Source organism: Schistocerca nitens, chromosome 6 (genome assembly GCF_023898315.1).
Source record: "Schistocerca nitens isolate TAMUIC-IGC-003100 chromosome 6, iqSchNite1.1, whole genome shotgun sequence".
NCBI classification, from domain to species: domain Eukaryota; kingdom Metazoa; phylum Arthropoda; class Insecta; order Orthoptera; family Acrididae; genus Schistocerca; species Schistocerca nitens.
The window spans coordinates 446,323,314-446,346,587 of record NC_064619.1 but is presented as its reverse complement, the minus strand read 5'-3'; the positions used below and the strand labels follow the sequence as shown (position 1 = coordinate 446,346,587).

Genomic DNA, 23,274 nt, shown 5'->3' with positions numbered 1-23,274 from the left:
TGCGGGGGGCTGTTGTAACGGGGGAGGGGGGGAGGGGAAGAGGGGGGGATGTGTTTTTAGGGTTGTGGAGGGGCGGTCTAAGGTGGAATTAGTGGGGTTAATTGAGGAGTTTATAGAACCGGGTTCCACTGTAGTTTCCGATGCTTTTTCTTCTTATAGGGGATTGAATGAGAGGGGGTACAATCATTTAGTTGTTAACCATAGTTTAGAGTTTAAAAATTATGAGACGGGGGCTTGTACGAATACTATAGAGGGGATTTGGGGGGCCGTTAAGTCAGTAATTGGGAGGGGGAAGAGACGCTCTTCCAACCTTCAGTCTTATTTAGATGAGTACTGTTGGCGGAAGAGCATCCCTAAGGGCTATTGTTTTTTTTTTTTTTTTTTTTCGGGGCTATTAGTAAGATGTAAAGGCTGAAGGTGGTTAGTTAGCGTTGTTTGGGTGGGTGGGTCACTGCGGCTCTGGGGGGGGGGGGGGGGTGTTAGATTTTGGTACTATTTGTGAGGGGGGGGGTGTTGGTTAGTGATTTAGTTGTGGAGGATCTATTTTGTTGCAGTTTTTGTTGAGGTATTTTTTTTATTTTTTTGTCTGGTTTTTGTTTATGGGTATTTGATTTTGGGGTGAGGGGAGGGAGGTTGGGTTGGGCTGTGGGTGGGTTGGGTCTCTCTTCTGGTTGTGTATTTTTTCATTGGTTTGTGGTTTTGTGTGTGTGTGTTGGTTGGTTGCTTGGAGGTGGAGACCAGACAGCGAGGTCATCGGTCTCATCGGATTAGGGAGGGATGGGGAAGGAAGTCAGTCGTGCCCTTTCAAAGGAACCATCCTGGCATTTGCCTGAAGCGATTCAGGAAAATCACGGAAAACCTAAATCAGGATGGCCAGACGCGGGATTGAACCATCATCCTCCCGAATGCGAGGGGTGTGTGTGTGTGTGTGTGTGTGTGTGTGTGTCCGCGCCTGTGTGTGATTGTAGTGGCCAACCTACGTTGTGGCACCGGAACTTTGTTGTGGTAAGTTTTTATTTTTCTTGCTCTTAGTGTATTTGTTGTGGGGTGGGGTCGAGGGCGGTGTTCCATTACAATGTGTGGTTGTGGCTGTGGGTGTTCTGGTGTTGGGAGTTGCTGTTGAGCTATATAGGTCAAGGGAAGTGTTCGATTCCAATTTGTGGTTGTGTCTGTTCCGGAATCGGGAGTTGCTGTTGAGCTATATAGGTCAAGGGAAGTGCTCGATTCCAATTTGTGGTTGTGTGTGTTCCGGAATCAGGAGTTGTTGTTGAGCCACATAGGTCAAGGGAAGTGTCCAATTCTAATTTGTCATTGTGGGTGTTCTGGTGTCGGGAGTTGTTATTATGCTACATAGGTCAAGGGAAGTGTTCAATTCTACTTTGTTGTTGTGGCTGTGGGTGGTTCAGTATCGGTACTTGCTGTTGAGCTATGTACGCCAAAGGAAGTGTTTGATTCCAATTTGTGGGATTGGGAGTTGCTGTGGAGCTATATAGGTCAAGGGAAGCGTCCGATTCCAGAGGATATTGTGTTTAGTGGAATTAGGAGAATTTTGTGTCGTCGGTTTTTTCGTCGTTTTGTGTGGTTTTGAATGGTGGTGTGTGTCTAACCACCAATTTCCCACGCTTGTCCCTTTAGTGTCATTCGGTTTTTTGTGGAATGTGTGGGTGTTTTTCGATGATTCTTTCGTGTTTGTTGTCATGTTTACGTAATGACGTCATAGGCGCCATATTGGCGTCGTGGTGTATGGTCGTTTCCGCCATATTTGTGACATCATGGGTCAAAGCAGACGGGTGGAATCGGACGCTTCTGTATTTCCACAACAAAATCCCTCAATGTATAGGCATCTCCATTAAACTTAAAGGCTATGGCTCTGGTGAACAATACTATCCAAACCTCAACACACAGGAAATAAATGACATGCTATACCCAAATCATACCATTGATGTCTACAATTGGAAGATACAACTAAAAACACGACAGGCGCTACTGATGATGTATTTACAGCTCAGGCTGTTCACTAAACCCATTTAATCTAGTAGAAGATAATAATGTCCTATCAAAATCAAGCACATTTACAGTTCAGAATTGTGGCCATATTACTGTCTTCAGGCTTTTTAATTTAAACACTTCAAACGAAATTGAGTATTAATATATGGAATAAATGGGATATTTGGGAGGAGTAAACAAAAATATCACAGCACATGAAGGAAGAAATGAATAATGTTGAGGTAAATATGACACATAAAAATTTCTCTGGCAGCGTTTTGATTGAATGAGACTCTTACTTTTAACTTCATTCCTCAGACAGTGCTTTCTAGGATTTCTGGTTTAATGATACTCTTTAGTTTTAACTTAACTGCTATAAAATAATGAACTTTAAATGCTACAGTAAATGATCAGGTACATTAAAAACCTGGCAATGACCTTGGCAGGTGCTTGGTAACGTTATATTGTTAACAATGATGCAAGAATGGGCGTGGTACACCCGACTCGGAAAGGAACGATGAACCGAATTTCATAAATTGGTTTCTGCTCTCGCCAAGTCTTGGTTTCATCCAACATGCTTAAAGCTGCAAGAGGCATTAAACTGAAATGCAGTGTGCTTGAAGAAAATGTGATGCAAACAAGTGGACACAATGAATATGTCTTTGAGACGTCTGCGACCCGCAATAAGGTTCTAAATTATAGTGGAACAAATGCCAATATTAACAGTATACATCACAAGGATTTTGGAATCACTTGTGTTGCACAAGAAACGTAGGCTGTTCATAATTATTGGTAGTTAGTAATAATAACTCAACGTCAAATAACCCAATTTTTGCTATAGTTCTTCAATTAATGGTAGGTACTGGTCTCTCCCAATGAAATTTAAATTTAAAACTGCGCTGCACAGTTTAGCAGTAACATTTTTTTGGTTTATGAATAAATAAAGCCAAGAACATAACCTCACTTACTTGGATAACTAGTTTTAACCTGTAAGAAACATCGTCTGCTAATTCCTTCGCTGCATCGTCCGGAAGATTGCCTATTCCTATACTCTCTGCAATAGTTTTTACTGAGTCCAACCCTAATGACGTTCCATAATACAAATCACCGTCACTCATTCTTCTCTGTTGTCACAAAATTCCAAAGCCATTAACACTAACATTAGAAATTGTGAAGATACACCACAGCAAAGTTTCGCTTTATTTCATCGGTTTAGCAGTAAATTATCTGAGGAACCTTACTGGAATATCTTTATAATTGGTAAACAAGAGAGTAGAATGTTAGAATCTAAATGTTGTGAAGTGTCATGTTGAGTCGTGGTAGAGGGAGATTGGCAGTAAATGAGGCAATAAGGGCAGTGGTGTAATGCACCGTGTAAGTCATTATTTCGGAGATTTGCTGAAGGCGTGAGTGAATATCATGGAAAGTTTGTATCACCAGACATATAAGCTAGTGCAAGAAACGCAACATGCTTTCGTAGGACTGGAAAGGTTTATTGGTGAAAATTCTGAAGAAATTGAAAAGGAGCTCCAGGATAAAATCAACGTAATAGCAAGGTATGTTCTTTCATGATGATTAATCATACTGTTGATCTGTAGCGTCGTTGTTGTTACGTGATGCTGTTGCATAACATATGGATTTGTGCTGAATTATAAATGGTATGCGGCCTTTTGGACATACGTTTCTCCACTTGTAATGATCAATGGCAAACTCCGTCTCTGTTTATCTGAGTGAAGCGCCGTGGTTATGGTGTAGCTCGGTTGAAAATATCTAGATTTGATAATATTTCGTGCACAAGACGCGCGATAATTGTGAAAGGTAGTAATGTGTACAATTTAAGGCTGTAAATGACACTTGTTACAGAACCATACATTAGAGTCCAGAGATATGCAATATCAAACATAATTGGAAAAAGAAAATCTGGGGAAGTTATGCGGAACGGCCACAAGTATTGAGAACATCTGTAAATAGTATACATTTCAGATGTTAGTTGCAGAACCCATATTGCAGTGTAAGTTTTTAGGTATGCTAGAAATTCGATTTACGAAGACACACTTTATGATTATCCAGTTCACTTCACAAAAGACGAAAAGTTACCTTTTGATATTGTTAGAAAGGGTCCATTAAATGAGTTTCGATTAGAGTGTACAACTTTGAGGACCTGTAATTCACCTGCGATAACTGGAACAACACTGGAAGACTTAAACTATACCTGCCAAACAGAGATGTGTGACTGCAGTATTTCTTCATTGTGCCCAGTCAGCCCTCAACACCAAGCCATGAAGCAAACTAAATGGTGCTCAACACAGGGCAGACATTTCAGGGGGATGGTATTAAAATCCCCATCCAAATGCCCCATTTTAATTTCTGCAGACTGATTAAGTCAGTTCCTATTAAAAAGATCATGTCTGATTTACATTCCTATCCTTGCCCCATGTAAGATTGTATTCAATCTCTAAAGACCTCAGATGTTAAACCGTAATTAATAATTCTTCCTCTTCTGCAGAAACTGTTTATAGAATACATTGATAATTGCTGGATGACATAGAGTATAACTTGAAATGAAAATGGATATTAGTGCACTTCCTTACTATTCACTCAAATTAATGTATCTGAAGGATTAAAACATTTTACGTGAAAATTTGAAGTGCCATTTTTGTACTTTAGCACCAACTGTTTATAATCCTCTAGTAGTTGGTTCAGTGTGCATACAGACAGAAGATATTTGTGTAAACCAAAGAACATTGTATAATAGTGACCAGCCAAATGAGGCACTGCAGCTGTTAAGGCACTGAGCTCATATTTGGGAGGATGGGCTTCACAGTGTCTGGCCATCATGATTTGGGTTTTCCTAGATCACTTCAGGCAAATTTGGTGTCGTTCATTCATAAAGACCACAGCTGAAAACATGTCGTTTTCTTATAGAACATGCTTAAGTATTCTATGTATATCCATATTTTGAGCTATTGAGTTCATTCATAAAGACCACAGCTGAAAACATGTCGTTTTCTTATAGAACATGCTTAAGTATTCTATGTATATCCATATTTTGAGCTATTGAGTTTTGTTGTATTACTGTGCCAGTGCCTACATCATTGCGAGATGATCCTTGGATGAAATAAGTAAATACATGTTCCCTTCATGTCTTGTGTAAAGTAAAAGTTAAATGGCTTTTGCCATTTCTTACTACCTGATTTATCTAACCTGACTTTGCAAAAGAAACTTTTGAGATAAGTATTTATTATACTTCTGTCAATCATAACGCTGCCACTTCTTTGAGGTTAAGTTAGACTACACACAACATATTTTGGTCTCAAATACACACCATATGCCATATTGTCAAGTTTACTGCGGTGATACTATTTGTATGATTGCTTCTTAAAACTGTTGCTGTGGGCAAAATGTAGGTGTAATTGAGGTCATAATATTATGAGAACAGCACAATTGATCTGCAGGCACCAAGCAGTTACTCTTTCCTTCTCACACTGTTCAGTAGGTCTCCCCTGATCCAGGGTTCTGGGTGGCTTTTCCATAACTCTACCAATTTCCTAAAATTTCCCAGTCATTTTCCTCCATCCCTCTTCTTATCTCTTCAACTCTCCTCTCAGGAGGAGGAGGAGGAGTCACTGGGTCCAGAAGTTTGTGCAGTTCCATATATTTTATGCGTGTTTTCAGCTGCTGCCACTATATTGTCAAACATAGATTGTTTTTGTTAATATATATAAACTGTGTGATTAAGGGGCATAATCTGTATCACTTCAGGCAGGGAGGTTACCTTCATAGTCTCGTATGCTATTTGGATATGTTAAAAATCAGGAGTAAGTAAGAAACATGTATTTTTTTTTTCCTCCAAAAAAAAATGTCTGCCCCAAGATACAGGTTGTTGTAGTTTCTTTGTTGCGGTTGTTCATTGCAGGTTTCTGTATTGTAGTTGTTCAGTGCTAATTTGTTTACTGAAGAAGCTTCTAATCTGAGACCATCCAGTGAGTTCTGTGTTTTTGTGAGGAATTTGCCAGTTGACACAGTTCCAGTGTGTTTTGTGAAAAGGACTGTTTGAAATGTCTTCTGATTGGGACCACAGGAAAGTGAAGTGTGCTGACTATTTGCATATCCATAAGAGAGTGATATATAAGTTTCCAGTGACAACTTTTTGTATTCTAAATGTTTTCACAGAATAACAACAATGATAGTATCTGAACAAGGTGAAACCTCCCATGCTGCAGATTTTGCATCAATAGAGGAAGAATTAGATACCCTCAGTCAGTCAACTACAGAGGTAGATGTTAGCCATGTTAAGAAACAGTGGTCAGTGAAGTCAAGTCATAAGCTATATGTATCAAGAAAAATGCATAGAAATTACTAAAGCTATGGATGAGTACACTACAGCAAAACTGACCACACTCTTCAAAGGAGAAATTCCATGTTCAGAAAAAAATCAACCAAAGTGCTCGCGCCCCTCTTGCCAGGAATGTTTCACAAATATCAGTTCAGCTGTTGAATATTGTGCATCCTACAGTGAAAACGTGCAAGTTTTTACTATTATCCCAGAGACATTTTCAAAGAAAACAATTTTGAACTGTGTTCCATCAGTATCAAAGTACATGGTACACAAATCAAGAAATGTGAGGTCTGTAAAAGGAGTCTTTGGAAGACCAGATCCATATTATGGTCATCTTGTAGAAGCAACTCAAGTTCAAATAGTGCAGTCATTTTACCTGGAAGATAAATGGAACTGTTCTCACCAGAGCGCCAACAAAAAAGACACTATAACTGTAACAGTTGAAGGTCAAATAGTTGTGACAGTGAAGAGTTACATGACTCGCAGTATTAAAGAAACTTTTGCAATTTTGTAAGAGCAACTATACAACTTCACATATTGGAAGATCAAAATTGTATGCACCCACCTAGAGATGTCTGTTTATGTGTGTACTGTGCCAATTTTGAACATTGTGTGGTAATAAATAGTATTCATGGGTTTGCCGCCGGATCACGTTGTGCAAATTCCTCAATATTTCCTCGGAGCAATTGTCCGACATCTTCAGGTGGTTCAACCGCGCTCGTGGCTAGGTACGACTGACTGTATCCACACACCGATGCCCCATTTTTAGAACACATGCGCGAAGAATGCGCAGCCATGAACATCACGCATATCCAGTGATTTGCCATATTCAAACTCCCTCTGCCAAAAATCACAGAGCAGCTCTCCCGCACGTGCGCTGTATGCTGCATTTGTCAAGTGCGGCCAGACGTTACTCACCAACGGCTGCACTAGGCCAGTGTTACGATGGGTCTGTTATTGAAGAATCTTGATTTTTGCGTCGTGATTTAATAGCAGCCAATGCAGGGTTCCAGGCTGGCTGTGCTCAGTTGAAATCCCATATCCTTGTTGATGAGATTATCGGCTGTACGGATATGTATTGCTTCCTTAATGATGCAGTCCCAGAAAGATGATACTGGGGATAAAACTTCTGTCTTTTCATAAATCATATGATGTCCTGCATTCGGGCAGTGTTCCGCAATTGCTGACTTTTCCGGTTGACAAAGGCGTGTATGACACCAATGTTCATCGCAGCATTCTTGTACTGTACGGCATGTCTGGCCTATATATGCTGCCCCAGACTGACAAGGAATCTTGTACACACCACATTTCCTCAGTTCAAGGTCATCCTTAACTGAACCCAACAGTTTTCTCAGTTTTGCAGATAGTTGAAAAACACACTTAATTCCGTATCTTCCGATTCTTGACGACATGGCACCAAAATACAGCAAAAAGCCAAAGTGGTGGGTGTCTTCGTATCTTAATTCTGTTCCATAGACTGAACTCGCCTTGGCCTGTATGCATTACATCTCTCAGAATAACCGTTTTGTCGGAACACTGTCTTCAAATGTTGTATTTCACTCGACAGGCTCTCAGGATCAGATACACATGTGCTCTATGAACTAACATACGTAATGCACTACCGCATTATGCAGGATGATCACAGCTCTTGTGGCCTCGCAGATATAGATCTGTATGCGTTGGCTTGCGGTAAACGCTGTGTCCCAAGGTTCCATCTGCTTTCCCTCATACCAAGACATCAATAAAAGGTAAAGTACCATATTTTTCCACTTCTATTGTGATGTTTATATTCGGATGTAATTTATCTCCAAGATAAGACTAACAATCATGGCAGGGCAATGACCTCATATTATGCTAATATTTATGTTATTGAACACACATCTTTCTCAAAACTTGTGATTATTTTTCCTCATTTCCAATTCAAACTATGAAGGTAGCTGAGTTTTTTTTTTTTCTTTCACCAGTATCTTCTTTCTCTAATTTTGACCTGGTTGATGGTTGAGCTGATGGCAGTCAATCACTAAAGGTATGTAAATACATAAAACTGCAACCAGTCACTGGTTGCAGTTTTGTGTGTTTACATTCAGTTAACAGTCACAGGTTCTAAAATACCTATAATAGATAAGCATAATCACTAAAGGTATATTAAACAATTGGTTCACTTCATAAGAATGAAATGTCATCTACATCTATTCTCTGCAAGCCACCTTATGGTTTGTAGTGGAGAGTATGTCTGGTCCACTATCTTCTCCCAACTATTCCTGTTCTACATTCTGTTCCACTCAAGAATGGTGCATGAGAAGAATGATGATTTGTAAAGCTCGGCAAGAGCACTAATTTCTCCAATCATTGTGTGAGTGATTTGTGGAAGTAATATGTTCTTCAAATCTTCCAGAATGTACGCTCTCTGAATTTTAGAAGTAAACCTCTCTGTGATGCACACTTCTCTTGTAGTGTCTGCCAGTGGAGTTTGTTGAGCAGCCCCATAATGCTCTTGTGCCTACTAAACAATCCCCACCATTCTTTGTTGGAGCGTCTCCATCTCTTCTACTGAACCCCTACTTGGTAAAGGGTCTACTGATGAACAGTACTCAAGAATGAACTGAATGAATATTTTGTAAGCCACTTCTTTTCTGGATGACTTACATTTCCTGAAAATTCTCCCAATGAAACTCAGCCTGGCATCTCCTTTTCCTACTGGCCATTTTATGTGATCATTCAACTTAAGGCCACTCTTGGTGGATACTTCTAGGTATTCTATAGTACTTACTGTTTCCAGTGACTTGTTACCAATAGTGTAATCAACCAATATTGGATCTCTTCACCTATTGATGTACAGTATGTTACATTTATTTGTGTTCAGGATTAACAGCCAGTTCCTGCACTAACTGTCGATCTTTCGCAGCTCGTTTCACATTTCACTACAGTGTACTGGATCTGAAACCTTCCTATAGACAACAACATCATCCAGTGAATAGCCTTATGAATCCTTTAACATTATCCACCAATGTGTTGAGTTGTGTCTTAAAGGAAGTCCTGAATCCAGTCAAAAAATCTGGTCTGATACTCAGCAAGTTTGTTTCTTGTTCACCAAACAATGCAGAACTGTTTTGAATGGTCTCTGGAATTCAAGGAACACAGCATCAACATGAGCTCCTTTGTCTATGGTGCTGTGGATCTCATAAACAAACAGAATGAGCTGAGTTGCCCCTGTTGAATTTTATAGAGGAAACTGTCATTCTCCAAAAATGTCATACTCAGGAGCATACAACATGTTCCATAATTCAACAACACATTTTTTCTTTGTGTATATATTCAATATCTCCTTTAGTTTTATTTGCTAGGGGTCTCTCACACTTCAACAGTATTCTAGGATGTATTGCATGAGTGTTTTGCATGCAGTCTACTTTGTAGACTGATTGCATCACCCTAATATTCTACCAGTGAACCACAGGCTGCCGTCTGATTTACCTATGACTGAGCCTGTGTGATTATTACATTTCATATCCCTACAAATTGTTAAACCTAGGTGTTCGTATGGGTTGACACATTCCATCTATGACTTCCTTGATAATATAGTCACAGGATACTACACTTTCCCATTTTGTGAAGAGCACAATTTTACGTTTCTGAACATTTAAAGCAAGTTATCAGTCTTTGCACCACTTTGAAATCTTACCAAGATCTGACTGAATGTTTATGCAGTTTCTTTGGACAGTACCTCATTACAGATAATGGCATCATTTGCTTCTTTTATGCCAGCATCTGTATTATTGAACAGCAGTCCTCCTCAAAATTTGTGATTATTGTAACTCATTTTTGAACTTCATTTTAGGTTCAAGCTAATCTTACACATTGTTCAATTTTATCAGTTTTAGTTGTTTCTCAATACCACTCATACATTACAAGTTCCTGTGCCACCCACAAGTGTCTGAACACTAAAAGCCATTACACATTTGTGAGAGGCCTTTCGATAACATTCTACTATGGTAGTTATTGAAGGTTTCACGTATTGCACTCCTGGCAGACAAACCCATTTTATTCGCATCTCTCTTATCTATAGCACTATGCTTTGTTTTACACCTATTATGCATTATTCTCTGTTTCGTTAGAAGTTTCTTTAAAGTATCTGTATAGTATGGACTGTCTTCCAGTCATGAACTGTTCTACTGTGTATAGACCTATCCTGTGCATGGTTAACCATTCTTTTAAACTTGACATAGTTCCTCTACATGCTTATGTCCTGAGCTAAAAGATTGACGTTCCTCATTGAGATATGAGACTACTGCCCGCTTTATCTTGTTTACTGATCATATAAATTGTTCAGCTTGGTTTAGTTGTCCTTTGTATTTCAGTAATCATTGTTGCTACAATGGCCTCTGGTTACTGATGCCATTTTCAATGTGAACATCCTCAAAGAATTTGGCTATTTCCGTTGCCATTAGGTCCACTATATTTCCATCATAAGTAGGTTTATGAACAGTCTGTTATAGGTAGTTTTCAGAGAAGGCATTTAGTAATGTTATGCAGAATGTTTTATCATGCCGCCACTTACAAAACTGTCTATATCCGGATCCCACTTCATCTATTGCCGGGTCAGGGTGCTGATGGGTCCTCTCCATTTGGCTTGGTCCTCCCACCACTTTTCTTCCTCCACTTGCTGCTGCCAGGTCACACCTCTCCTTTCCACAGATGTTCTCACTCATTGTTCTTGGGCACCCTCTAGGTCTTTTTCCCTCCATGTTTAGTTCTTCCATAATTTTGGGGAGTCTCTGCCCATGCATCCTCTTGACATGCCCGTACCATCTTAATCTTTTTTTTTTCAGTTCCTTCTCTCATACTTTCTTGTTTAAGGTCCTTTCTAATATCTGCATTCCTTACTCTGTCCATTCTTGTTTTTCCCTTAACTGCTCTGAGAAATTTCATTTCCCCTGCTTGCAGTCTGTTCCATTCCCTTTCTGTCATTGCCCATGTTTCTCCTTCATAGGTGACAATAGGGAAGTAATAACTCGTATACATAAGGAGTTTTGCTTTTTCTGAAACTTCCTTATTCCAAATCAGGTGTTTTATTGTTTGGTAGAAATTGCCTCCTTTCTGTAACCTCCTATTAATTTCATTGGTTATTCTTCCATCACTAGATATTTCACTCCCTAAATAGTTGAAACTGTCTACCACTTTGAGGGGTTTTCCATTCAAAGTAATATTTCCGTTGCTCCCTCTGTCTCTTCCAAATACTATTACTTCACTCTTATCTTTATTTATTTTTAATCCATACCTTCTCATTATTTCCTTCCACGCATAAAGTTGTAACTGTACATCTACCTCTTTATTGACCCATATTACCATATCATCTGCAAAAATAATCTTTTTGTCTTTTTCTTTTACTATATCTTTAACAGCCCTATTCATTCCCTTCATAACAACATTAAAAAGTGCAGGGGATAGAATACTTCCTTGTTTAAGTCCTTGTCTTATTTTGAAGTATTCAGAGTTCCCCAGTGGTGTTATTTATTTATTTACATGTCAAGTTCCGTAGGACCAAATTGAGGAGAAAATCTCCAAGGTCATGGAACGTGTCAGTACATGAACTTACAAAATAAAAGTAATAACAGATAAAAATAAATGTTCATGAACCTGGAAGAAAATCAGTCCATAAGTTCAAGCAAACACTATCAGCATTACAATGAGAATCAGCTTAATTTTTCAAGGAACTCCTCGACAGAATAGAAGGAGTGGCCCATGAGGAAACTCTTCAGTTTCGATTTGAAAGCGCGTGGATTGCTGCTAAGATTTTTGAATTCGAGTGGCAGCTTATTGAAAATGGATGCAGCAGTATACTGCACACCCTTTTGCACAAGAGTTAAGGAAGTCCGATCCAAATGGAGGTTTGATTTCTGCCGAGTATTAACCGAGTGAAAGCTGCTTATTGTTGGAAATAAACTAATATTGGTAACAAGAAACGACAATAAGGAATATACATATTGAGAGGCCAATGTCAAAATACCCAGACTCGTGAACAGAGGTCGACAAGAGGTTCGTGAACTCACACCACTTATTGTTCGAACCGCCCGTCTCTGAGCCAAAAATATCCTTCTAGAATGGGAAGAGTTACCCCAAAACATAATACCATACGACATAAGTGAATGAAAATAAGCAAAGTAGACTAATTTACGTGTCGAAGTATCACTCACTTTCGATACCGTTCGAATAGTGAAAATGGCAGTATTAAGTCTTTGAACAAGATCCTGAACGTGGGCTTTCCACGACAGCTTACTATCTATCTGAACACCTAGGAATTTGAACTGTTCAGTTTCACTAATCATATGCCCGTTCTGTGAGATTAAAACGTCGGGTTTTGTTGAATTGTGTGTTAGAAACTGTAAAAACTGAGTCTTACTGTGATTTAATGTTAGTTTATTTTCTACAAGCCATGAACTGAGGTCATGTACTGCACTACTTGAAACCGAGTCAATGTTGCACACAACATCCTTTACTATCAAGCTAGTGTCATCAGCAAACAGAAATATTTTAGAGTTACCCATAATACTAGAGGGCATATCACTTATATAAATACGGAACAGGAGCGGCCCCCACTTGACAGTACACCACTCAGATCCCACATCACAGCCGTTATCAACATTGTGAATAATGACCTTTTGCTGCCTGTTGCTAAAGTAAGAGGTGAACCAATTATGAGCTACTCCCCTTATTCCGCAATGATCCAACTTCTGGAGCAATATAGTGAGATCAACACAGTCAAATGCCTTAGTTAAATCAAAAAATACGCCAAGCGTTCAAAACTTTTTGTTTAGCCCATCCAGTAACTCACAGAGAAAAGAGAATATAGCATTTTCAGTTGTCAAACGACTTCTAAAGCCGAACTGTACATCTGATAGCAAATCATGTGATATAAAATGATCAATTAACCTTACATACACAGCCTTTTCGATAACTTTTGCAAACACTGATGGCATAGAAATAGGTCTAAAATTATCTACATTATCCCTTTCTCCCTTTTTATAAAGCGGCTTTACCACTGAGTACTTTAATCGCTTAGGAAACTGACCATTCCTAAAGGAAAAATTACAAATATGGCTAAATACAGGGCTAACATGTGCAGCACAGTACTTTAATATTCTACTAGACACTCCATCATAACCATGAGAGTCCTTAGTCTTCAGTGATTTAATTATTGACTCAATCTCCCTCTTGTCTGTATCACAGAGGAGTTTTTCAGACGTCAATCTCGGAAAGGCATTTGGTAAGAAATTTATATGATTTCCTTTAGAAACTAAATATTTATTTAATTCACCAGCAATGCTCAGAAAATGGTTGTTAAATACTGTACATATATCTGATTTATCAGTAACAGAAATATTATTACTGTGAACTGACTTTACATCATCAACCTTGTGCTGCTGACCAGACACTTCCTTCACAACTGAGCATATGGCTTTAATTTTATCCTGTGAATTAGCTATTCTATTTGCATACCACATTCTTTTTGCCTTGCTAATAACATTTTTAAGCACCTTACAATACTGTTTGTAATGGGCCACCGTAGCTTGATTGTGACTACTTCTAACATTTTGATATAATTCCCGCTTTGTTCTACATGATATCCTTATCCCACTAGTCAGCCAACCGGGCTGTCCATTACTGCTAGTACCCCGTTTAGAATGTTCTAATGGAAAGCAACTCTCAAAGAGCATGAGAAATGTGTTACGGAAAGCATTGTATTTATCATTTATATTATCGGCACTATAAACATCTTGCCACTCTTGTTCCTTGACAAGTTTTGAAAAACTCTCTATTGCTGTTGGATTAACTTTCCTATGTAGTTTGTAATTAAATACGACGTTGGTTTGAGTACAAAAACCTTTTTAATGTTAAAATTTCTGCATCATGGTCTGAAAGGCCATTGACCCTTTTACTAACACTTTTACTAACAGAATGGCCATCTAGTAATGAAGAATGAATAAAAATATTGTCTATGATTGTGCTACTATTCCCCTGCACCCTAGTTGGAAAAAACCACAGTTTGCATCAGATCGTATGAATTTAGGAGATCGACCAACATCCTTTTCCTTGCACAATCATGTAAAAAATTAATATTGAAGTCACCACATATAACTACTTTCTGGTACTTCCTACAAAGTGAATCAAGAATCCTCTCTAGCTTAAGCAAAAATGCTCTGAAGTCAGAGTTAGGGGACCTATAAACAACACCAATTAGAAGTTTAGTTTCACTAAATTCAACTAATGCTGCACAACTTTCAAATATCTGTTCAGTGCAGTGTCATGATACATCTATGTACTCAAATGAAATACTGTTTTTTACGTACAGAGCCACTCCCCCAACCCGCAAGGAACTCGTTGAGAAACAGCCAGCTAATCTGTAGCCTGGTAAAGGAAGCCTCTGAATTATCAAATTATTTAAGTGGTGCTCTGATATACCAATAATTTCAGAGTTAACATCTATTAGCAGTTCACTAACTTTATCTCTACTACCTCTTATATTTTGATGAAATATGCTAATTCCTTCTCTACTTGGAAACATTGCATCCTCTGGAGGGGAGCCCTTAGTTAGAGACACTTCTTTTAAGCAGGTATACCTCTCAGCTGACTTCAGTCTAAAAAAGGTGCAGCTCTAACACCAACTACTACAGGAATTTTTCCATGAGTGATACCACCACCACCACCCCCCATTACACTGTCACCTATAAGCTTAGCCAGCCTCCCCTTCCCATACCTATTGAGGTGCAGGCCATGCCTAGTGAAACACCATCTACTGATAGACCCAACTGGCACCACTGAGATGTGATCCATGCCCTCCGCCATCAGTGCCCTCCCCAGCCCCACATTAACGCGCCTAACAGCCGCATTAAGGTGAGGCCGATCAAGACGCTGAAACAGTTGCACGAAATGCACATTAGTGCCACCAGTTTGAGTAGCTATCTTAACCAAGTCACCACTGACATCATATTCCCCGTCCCTATCGAGACTGTTCCCTGCTCCACCCACTATCACTACCTGATCCTCTTTCGTAAAATTCTTACATAACTCCCCTATGCTTTCAGTCACCTGAGCCAATCCTGCACTAGGCTTCACAATGCTGGTGACCTGGTACTCACTCCCCAACACTTCCTGCAACTGCTGGCCCACACCTCTACCGTGGGAACTACCTAGCAGCAGAACCTTCTTTCTGCTAGACTTTGCAACTAACCTAGGCCTCCTAATTGCTGAGGACTGCTGCAAGTTACGTACATCTACGGCCACACGAGGCTCGTCTCCGCTCAACTCTGACAGTTGGTCATATCTATTGCATGTATGCAAAGTAAAACTGTCTGAATACCTCCTCTTCCTAGCTACTTCTTGCCAACTGCCAGTTTCCATTCCCCACCACCATTCACCCTCCTCAACCTATCTAGTTCCTCCTTTGCGCATTGTAACTGTACCTGAAGGTCACAGATCTTGCGCTCCAGCTCCTCTATTAACTTGTTTCTACTACAGATTCTACATTCCCAGGGGAGGATCTCCCTAAAATGACCACTGGTTTCCCCACTGCATTCCCCCAATGAAAATATTTTGAACAAGTCCCACACTGTAATCCACTACTAACAAACCTACGACAGAGCCCACACTTTTCACTCATGGTAAAAATTTTACAGTTACTCAAAAAAACTATACGTCTACATTACCAAAGTTAGTTACACCAGTAGAACTATTTAAGAACTAACAATAATGGTCTAGAAATCCTCTGCCTATGAAGAAAGCAGCTACTTGTATTAATACTACTACAACACAGCCGATACCAATACCAGCAAAACTTCACAAAATTATTAGCTAAAACCAAAAAATTAAAACGACCACTGTAACACTAAGCGAAGTTAAAAAACTAAATGAAAATTTTACTGAAATATTTCACTATAAAGAATAATAAATGTCAATTGAAAACTAAAGCAAGAAATTTACTAACGACTTCAACACACTGAAAACTATAAAACACAGCTAGCGAACGATTACAAAAGTTTATTAAGGCGTTATTTCGCCACAAACGGCACGCAACACTGCTGAAATCTATTAAATTTAATAACTGTATTACAGAGCACAAATAAGTTTGTCAGTACTTAGCTTATATCCGCTACAGCTGCAGTGCAAGCCGCAAAATGTAAACACACTACTGAGGCACGAGGCTTAGACGAACGACGAAAGCAGACTCACAAATAATAGACCACTCGAGTCAGTAACACAGGAAGAAAGACTGAGATTAATGAAAATCCACTAATAAGTTACTTTAACGGCAAGTCGAAGTCCCCATTGGTGTTCTAATTCTACAATTGTGTCCTCTGTACATTATCTTTATTGCATTAATGTATCCATCTTCTTACAAAACTGTAATCTTTCCCAATTGATTTTTGGCGATAAGAACTCGATACTAGTGAACTGAGGTTTTCTCTTAAGTTTTTTGTTTCTAGCAGAATATTAAAAAACTTGTGCTAACTTGATAGGTATGCCCTTAAACTACCTTTGTAATCTATCAATGGCTCAGGTCATCTTTATTAACAACTTGAGAGGTAAAACAGAGCCAACAAAAAGCTAAACTAATAAAGTTGCTTGGCCCATTATATTTTACTCTTAGAAGTCTCTCCTAATGTTGATCTGAAAAACAAGAGTTTTGCTCATTTTCACTCCTTATTGTCTTATTGAATTATCTTCTCGGGCTATGCATCTAAAGTAATTTCTGTATAAACAGAAGTAAGCAGTAAGAATACTGTGTGAAGTATTGTTGACAATATAGCCAAAACCATTCAGTATGTGCATCTGCATCTACATCTGTACTCTGAAAACTACTGAGAAGTGCATGGCAGAGGGTATGTCCCATAGTACCACGTATTAGGGTTTCTTGCTGTTTCATTCACATAAGGAGCAACAGACGAATGTTTGAATGAATCTGTGCATGTAGTAATTATTTTAATCTTATCCTCACAGTCCCTAAGTGAGTGATACATAGGGGGTTGCAGTGTGTTCCTAGAGTCATCATTTAAACCCAGTCTATCTTCAAGAGTGTGCCATTCAGTTTGTTCAACATCTCAGTGACACTCTCTCATGGCTCAAACAAATCTGTGACCATTTGTGATGCTTTTCTCTGTATATGTTGAATATCCCCTACTAGTTGTATTTGGTATGGGCTAGTGACTTGGGTCAGGCAAATGCCCAGTGGGCAGGACATTTAAAAATGGGCATTTGGCCCAAGCAGTTTTAAATGCCCAAAATCTGAGCTGGCATGTTTTTCTTGATGATGGATGTGTTCTTAAGTGTTAAACTGCTTTCAGTGGGAGAAAAAGGTTAATTGTCAGATGTAGCAACATTTTAAGCATACTGTAGTTTTCTGTTCTGCTTCTTCCTTTATCTTCTTTCATGTGACTGCACTCCTGTGAAAATCAAATGAGAACACTAACATAAAAAAGATTTACGAAGAATGAATTGATGCCCAACATGCAATTGTTAGATATGAAGCTAAAGTCTCTTTATACAAGTCTGCTCATTTACTAAATAAAAGTGAGAGCATGCCGCACTAAACATATACGTAATATGTACATCCTATTCGATGCAATTTATAATTGTTGATACTGTGGTGCAGTGGAATTTTACTTAAAAATAAAACTAATTCTAATTGCAACATATTGCTGAGATCATTTTGTAAGATGTGGCAAAATAGTGTTTGACAGAAACTAATCTCTATGCATTTCTGATGCTCAGTGCTGGTAGGCTACAACATTATAGGACCATTACAGTGGAGAAGACAGCTTTACAAACTTTGGAAGACTAACGAGATACAAATACTTGCAGATTAGTTGTACACCATTATCACAGTTATCTTCATAAAGAACATACGTAAGGGCCGAACCTAGGCCTTGATTTTAAGTGCTGAAGAATATTCTGAGGTTGGGTTTTGAATCACCACATCACAGATCCATAATTTCTCAGCAGAGTACAAGCAAAGCACAAACTAATTTACTAGAAATGCCACTTCAACTTTCACAGTTACTGTAGTAACACTGTTCACGTTTACGTTGCACTTCACTTAGCGTAGACCGGGACTGTGTCCTAGGCATGCCCGATGTTGACTGACTGGGCACGGCCCGTGCTGCTGGAGTTGTTGTTGTTGTTGTTGTTCTTGTTGTTACGCCGGCAGAGGTCGCGTCCGAATTCTCGCGTGCCCTCTGGTGGACGGGACTCTACTCGCGGCAACTACCGCCCGTGACGCGCCGTGCCAATGTGCGCCTCCCGCGATCTTTCTGGTGGCTACTACACTCCTCCTCCTTCGGGGGGTGAAGCCACTGTGATCCACTGCGTCGGAAGGTGGAGCGTCGGGCAGGAGCGATGACCTCCACATCCATTGGATGGCCGGAGTCGAGGGGATCTACCAACCCTCGAGCTGGAACCTTCGAATACGGCTGGAAGTGACCCACACGAAGAGGCCCCCGTCGTCCCACAACCGGAGCTCGGGACAGAACGGGTGACAAGCTGTCGAACTCCGGATCCCGTTCCACCTCGGGAGGGGCGAGACCCAGTGGTGGGGACGAAGGGGAAGGGACAACCACAGGTGAACTAGCCCCCTGAGAAACCGAACCTGCTAGGGGGGCCGGCTCTCGCTGGGGCATCTCGAATGATGGCGATGCCGGTGCTGGAGCTACTGGAGGCTGCCAAGGCTGAGAACCATCGCAGTGAGGCAGAGTCACAGCGGGGAGAGGAGGTAACGTCCCCTGTGAAACCAATACAGGTGCCGGCAATGGGGAAGCCGGTGTCCGAGAGGTCGGAGGGTGGGTGCCCGAACGTGGACGTAGCTGATTTTGGTGACGACGTACCACCCGATCCCCCGCCTGCAAGTTATAGAGCCGGCGGCCATTTCGGCGCAGGATCACCGCTGGTATCCAACGTGGATTGCGACCAAACCCACGGGCCCAGACCGACATATCCAGTGGAAAGCCAGGTACTTCGTTTTGTGAAGACTGGCGAGGACCAGGCCGGAGGAGGTGCAGCAGAGTCCTAGGTTGACGCCCATGGAGGAGCTCTGCGGGGCTGCGGTCGCCCATTGGTGTGGTCCGGTATGCCGTCAAGAAAAACGTCAAGGCTTCCTCTGCAGGAAATTCGTGCACATACTTTTTCATCTGCGTCTTAAATGTGCGCACCATGCGCTCGGCTTCCCCATTCGATTGTGGATGGAAGGAGGGAGAGCAAACATGCCGAATACCGAAGCGCCTACAAAAATCCTGGAAGGTCTGCGAAATAAACTGCGGTCCATTGTCTGAGACCAGGGTGATTGGCAGACCTTCCACAGAAAAGATTTTTGCTAGTGCCTGGATGGCAACTTCTGAAGTGGTTGAGGAGCAGCGAACCACATATGGGAATTGGGAATAAGCATCAATGACAATGAGCCAAAAGCCATTGAGAAATGGGCCCGCAAAATCGATGTGAACACGTTCCCATGCTTGTGTTGCTGGCGGCCATGAAGAGAACGCTGCCCTGGGAGATGCTTGTTGGCTCGCACACTGGGAACAGGCGGCCACCAAGTGCTCAATTTCTGTGTCAATACCGGGCCAGTACACATGTCTGCGAGCCAAGGTTTTAGTACGGGAAACACCCCAGTGCCCCGCATGTAATAACGTGAGGACCTCCCTTCGTAAACCTGCTGGAACAACCACGCGAGGAGCTGTATCATCGGTAGCCAGAAGGAGAACTCCTTCCAAGACCGAGAGGCGGTCTCGTAGAAGAAAATAATTACGAAGAGGGTCCGAGGCCCGGCCCGGAGGGTGGGAGGACCACCCCTGCTGAATGAGGCGAACTACTTGCCGGAGAACCGGGTCAGCCGCCGTTTCCCTGGCGACTCGAGAACTAGTGATCGGAAAGCCATCAACTGCTTGGCGGGAGGCCACATCCAAATGAAAACACATAATCTCTTCTCGATCGAACGTAGGATCCGGGCCCACCGGAAGACGGGAAAGAGCGTCTGCGTTGGCATGCTGTCCTGTAGGGCGAAAATGAATGTCATAATGGTACTTAGAGAGGAACAAGGCCCAGCGCTGTAGTCTGTGGGCCGCCCTATCCGGAATCTGAGAGGCGGGGCCAAATAACGATATTAACGGCTTATGGTCAGTGATTAACTGAAACTTCGTGCCGTACAAGAAAGGGTGAAACTTGGTAACAGCGTAGACAATGGCCAAAGCATCTTTTTCCACCTGGGAGTAATGGGCCTGCGCGGGACTAAGCGTTTTAGACGCAAACGCCAGTGGTTGCTCGGAACCGTCTGCGTTGCGATGGGCCAGGACCGCCCCCACCCCATACTGCGAAGCATCTGTAGCCAGGGCCAACGGCTTACGGGGATCAAAAGTAGCCAAACAAGGGGCTGAAGTGAGGAGGCCCTTCAACGAGGTGAACGCTCGCTCGCATGCAGGCGACCAATCAAAAGGAACACCCTTGTGCAGAAGGCAGTACAGGGGGTGGGCTATAGTGGAAGCCCTGGGAATGAACCGGTGGTAATAGGCTATCTTGCCTAAAAAAGCTTGTAACTCTTTCAGCGAAGTGGGACGAGGAAGGTTGACGATACCTTGGACCAAACTTCCTAGTGGCTGTATGCCATGCCGAGAGATGGTGTAGCCCACATACTCAATGGACGGTTGGAAGAAGGTTGACTTGTGCAGGTTGCAACGCAAGCCCACAGACCTGAATTTGAGAAAGAGGGTGCGAAGGTTGTGCAAGTGTTCCTTCGTGCTGCGGCCTGTGACAATTATGTCATCCAGGTAATTAATACAATGAGGGATTGTCGACATGACATGCTCAAGATAACGCTGGAATATCGCCGGGGCACTGGATATTCCAAAAGCCAACCGCTGGTATTGGCAAAGGCCAAACGGGGTGTTGACGACCGCCAGCCGTTTGGAGTCCTCATCAAGAGGTATCTGATGATAAGCCTCCGACAGATCGATTTTCGAAAAATATTGGCCACCCGCCACGGCGGAGAACAATTCAACAGCACGAGGCAAAGGATAGGTGTCCACCACCAATTGGGAATTAATGGTGGCCTTGAAATCGCCACAAAGACGTAAGTTTCCTGAGGGCTTCTTGACAATAACGAGGGGCGAAGCCCACTCACTGGAAGAAACGGGAAGAACGACCCCTAGGGCTGTCAGCCGGTCTAGCTCTTCCTTTACCTGAGGGCGGAGAGCCAAGGGGATCTGTCTCGCGCGTAGAAAACTCGGGCGAGCCGACGCCTTCAACGTTAAGTGAGCTTCAAAATCGGAAACACGCCCCAGGCCCTCCTCAAAAATATCTGGAAAGTCTGAGATCAAAGATTCCAATGAGTGATAGGGAACGTCTTCGGAGACCAACTGTATGGTGTCAGCAATAGAAAAACCGAAAGCTTGAAAGGCATCCAGGCCAAAAAGGTTAGCGGAGCTCGCATCACTGACAACAATAAAAGTAATAGGCCGAGTGACTGATTTGTAAGTCACGTCGGTAGTGAATTGACCCAGTAGGGGAATGAACTGTTTACCATAACCGCGTAGACGCCGGTAAACTGGCGCCAACAGGGGCGATCCAAGGTCGGAATAAGTTTGTGCATTCAACAACGAAACTGCCGCCCCCGTATCTACTTGCAGTTGTAACCGGCGCGACAGAACCGACACCTCGATAAAGAGTTTGTGGGCCGATGCGTCGGGAGCCTGGCCCGATGAAACTTCCTGAATGTCAACGGCCATGTCCTCTGTACTTGCTTCCTTCGATGCCTTTGAGGCTGAGCGGCAAACTTTAGCAATGTGACCTTTTTTATTACATTTGCGACAAACGGCCCAACGCTGGGGGCACTCTGACCGATCGTGATGTATGTAGCACGACGCACAGGACGGCAACAGGGGCCGGCGGCCGGAATTCTGTTTACGCGCCGTGCGGGAGCGGCCGTAACGGCCAGATTGTACCGCTCACACGTTGTACACCCCGGACACAGTGGACGCGGCCGCACCACCCTGAACCTCCGCGACGTCGCACCACTCTTCCAGCTGTTGACCTGCCGCGTGAGAGACTTCATACGATTGAGCAATGGACAGAACTTCCTCGAGGGAAGGGTCTTCTAACTGCAGGGCCCGTTGCTGGACCTCCCTATCAGGGGCCGAACGAACAATGACGTCGCGTACCATAACGTGGGCATACGACTGCTCCGTGACAAAATGACACTTGCGACTAAGACCCTGCAGGGTAGCGGCCCACGCCCGGTAAGACTGATGGGGCTGTTTCTTGCATTGATAGAACTCGACCCTAGCCGCCACAACATGCGTGCGGCGGCGATAATATGAAGACAGCAACGAACACAATGCGTCAAAAGACAAGGACGAGGGTTCCTGCAACGGCGCTAGCTGCCGCAAAACTTGATACAGCGAGGGAGATATCCAGGACAAGAAGAGAGCACGACATACCTCCGCATCGGCAACATGAAACGCCTGGAAATGCTGCCGAAGGCGATGTTCATATGCGTCCCAATCCTCCGCCGTCTCGTCATACGGGGGAAAGGGAGGAGGGAACTGCACCGGAGCAGACGGCGTGGAGAGCAACGCCGGAAGCACTTGTTTCATGGTGGCCATGAGTTCCGTCTGCTGCGCAACCGAAACTCGCACCAAATCCTCCATGCCGTGGAGAAACTGCGAAACCGGAACAACGACGCAACACGCGAAAGAACGACCCTACTCGTCGCCAATTGTGTAGTAACACTGTTCACGTTTACGTCGCACTTCACTTAGCGTAGACCGGGACTGTGTCCTAGGCATGCTCGATGTTGACTGACTGGGCACGGCCCGTGCTGCTGGAGTTGTTGTTGTTGTTGTTCTTGTTGTTACGCCGGCAGAGGTCGCGTCCGAATTCTCGCGTGCCCTCTGGTGGACGGGACTCTACTCGCG

General features: G+C 42.4%; 2 protein-coding genes across 2 annotated transcripts in view; one reads left to right on the top strand and one right to left on the bottom strand.

The window, feature by feature from the left end:
* Positions 1 to 3,150, bottom strand: part of LOC126263741 (transcription initiation factor TFIID subunit 6) — a 140,557-nt gene extending 137,407 nt beyond the window's left edge. The window contains exon 1 of the mRNA XM_049960924.1: positions 2,955 to 3,150. Within this exon, the coding sequence (XP_049816881.1) occupies positions 2,955 to 3,104 (150 nt within the window). The 5' untranslated portion in view covers positions 3,105 to 3,150. The remainder of the gene's footprint in view (positions 1 to 2,954) is intronic.
* Positions 3,151 to 3,242: 92 nt separating this feature from the next.
* Positions 3,243 to 23,274, top strand: part of LOC126263742 (probable Golgi SNAP receptor complex member 2) — a 42,410-nt gene continuing 22,378 nt past the window's right edge. The window contains exon 1 of the mRNA XM_049960925.1: positions 3,243 to 3,542. Coding sequence (XP_049816882.1) covers positions 3,406 to 3,542 — 137 coding nt within the window. The 5' untranslated portion in view covers positions 3,243 to 3,405. The remainder of the gene's footprint in view (positions 3,543 to 23,274) is intronic.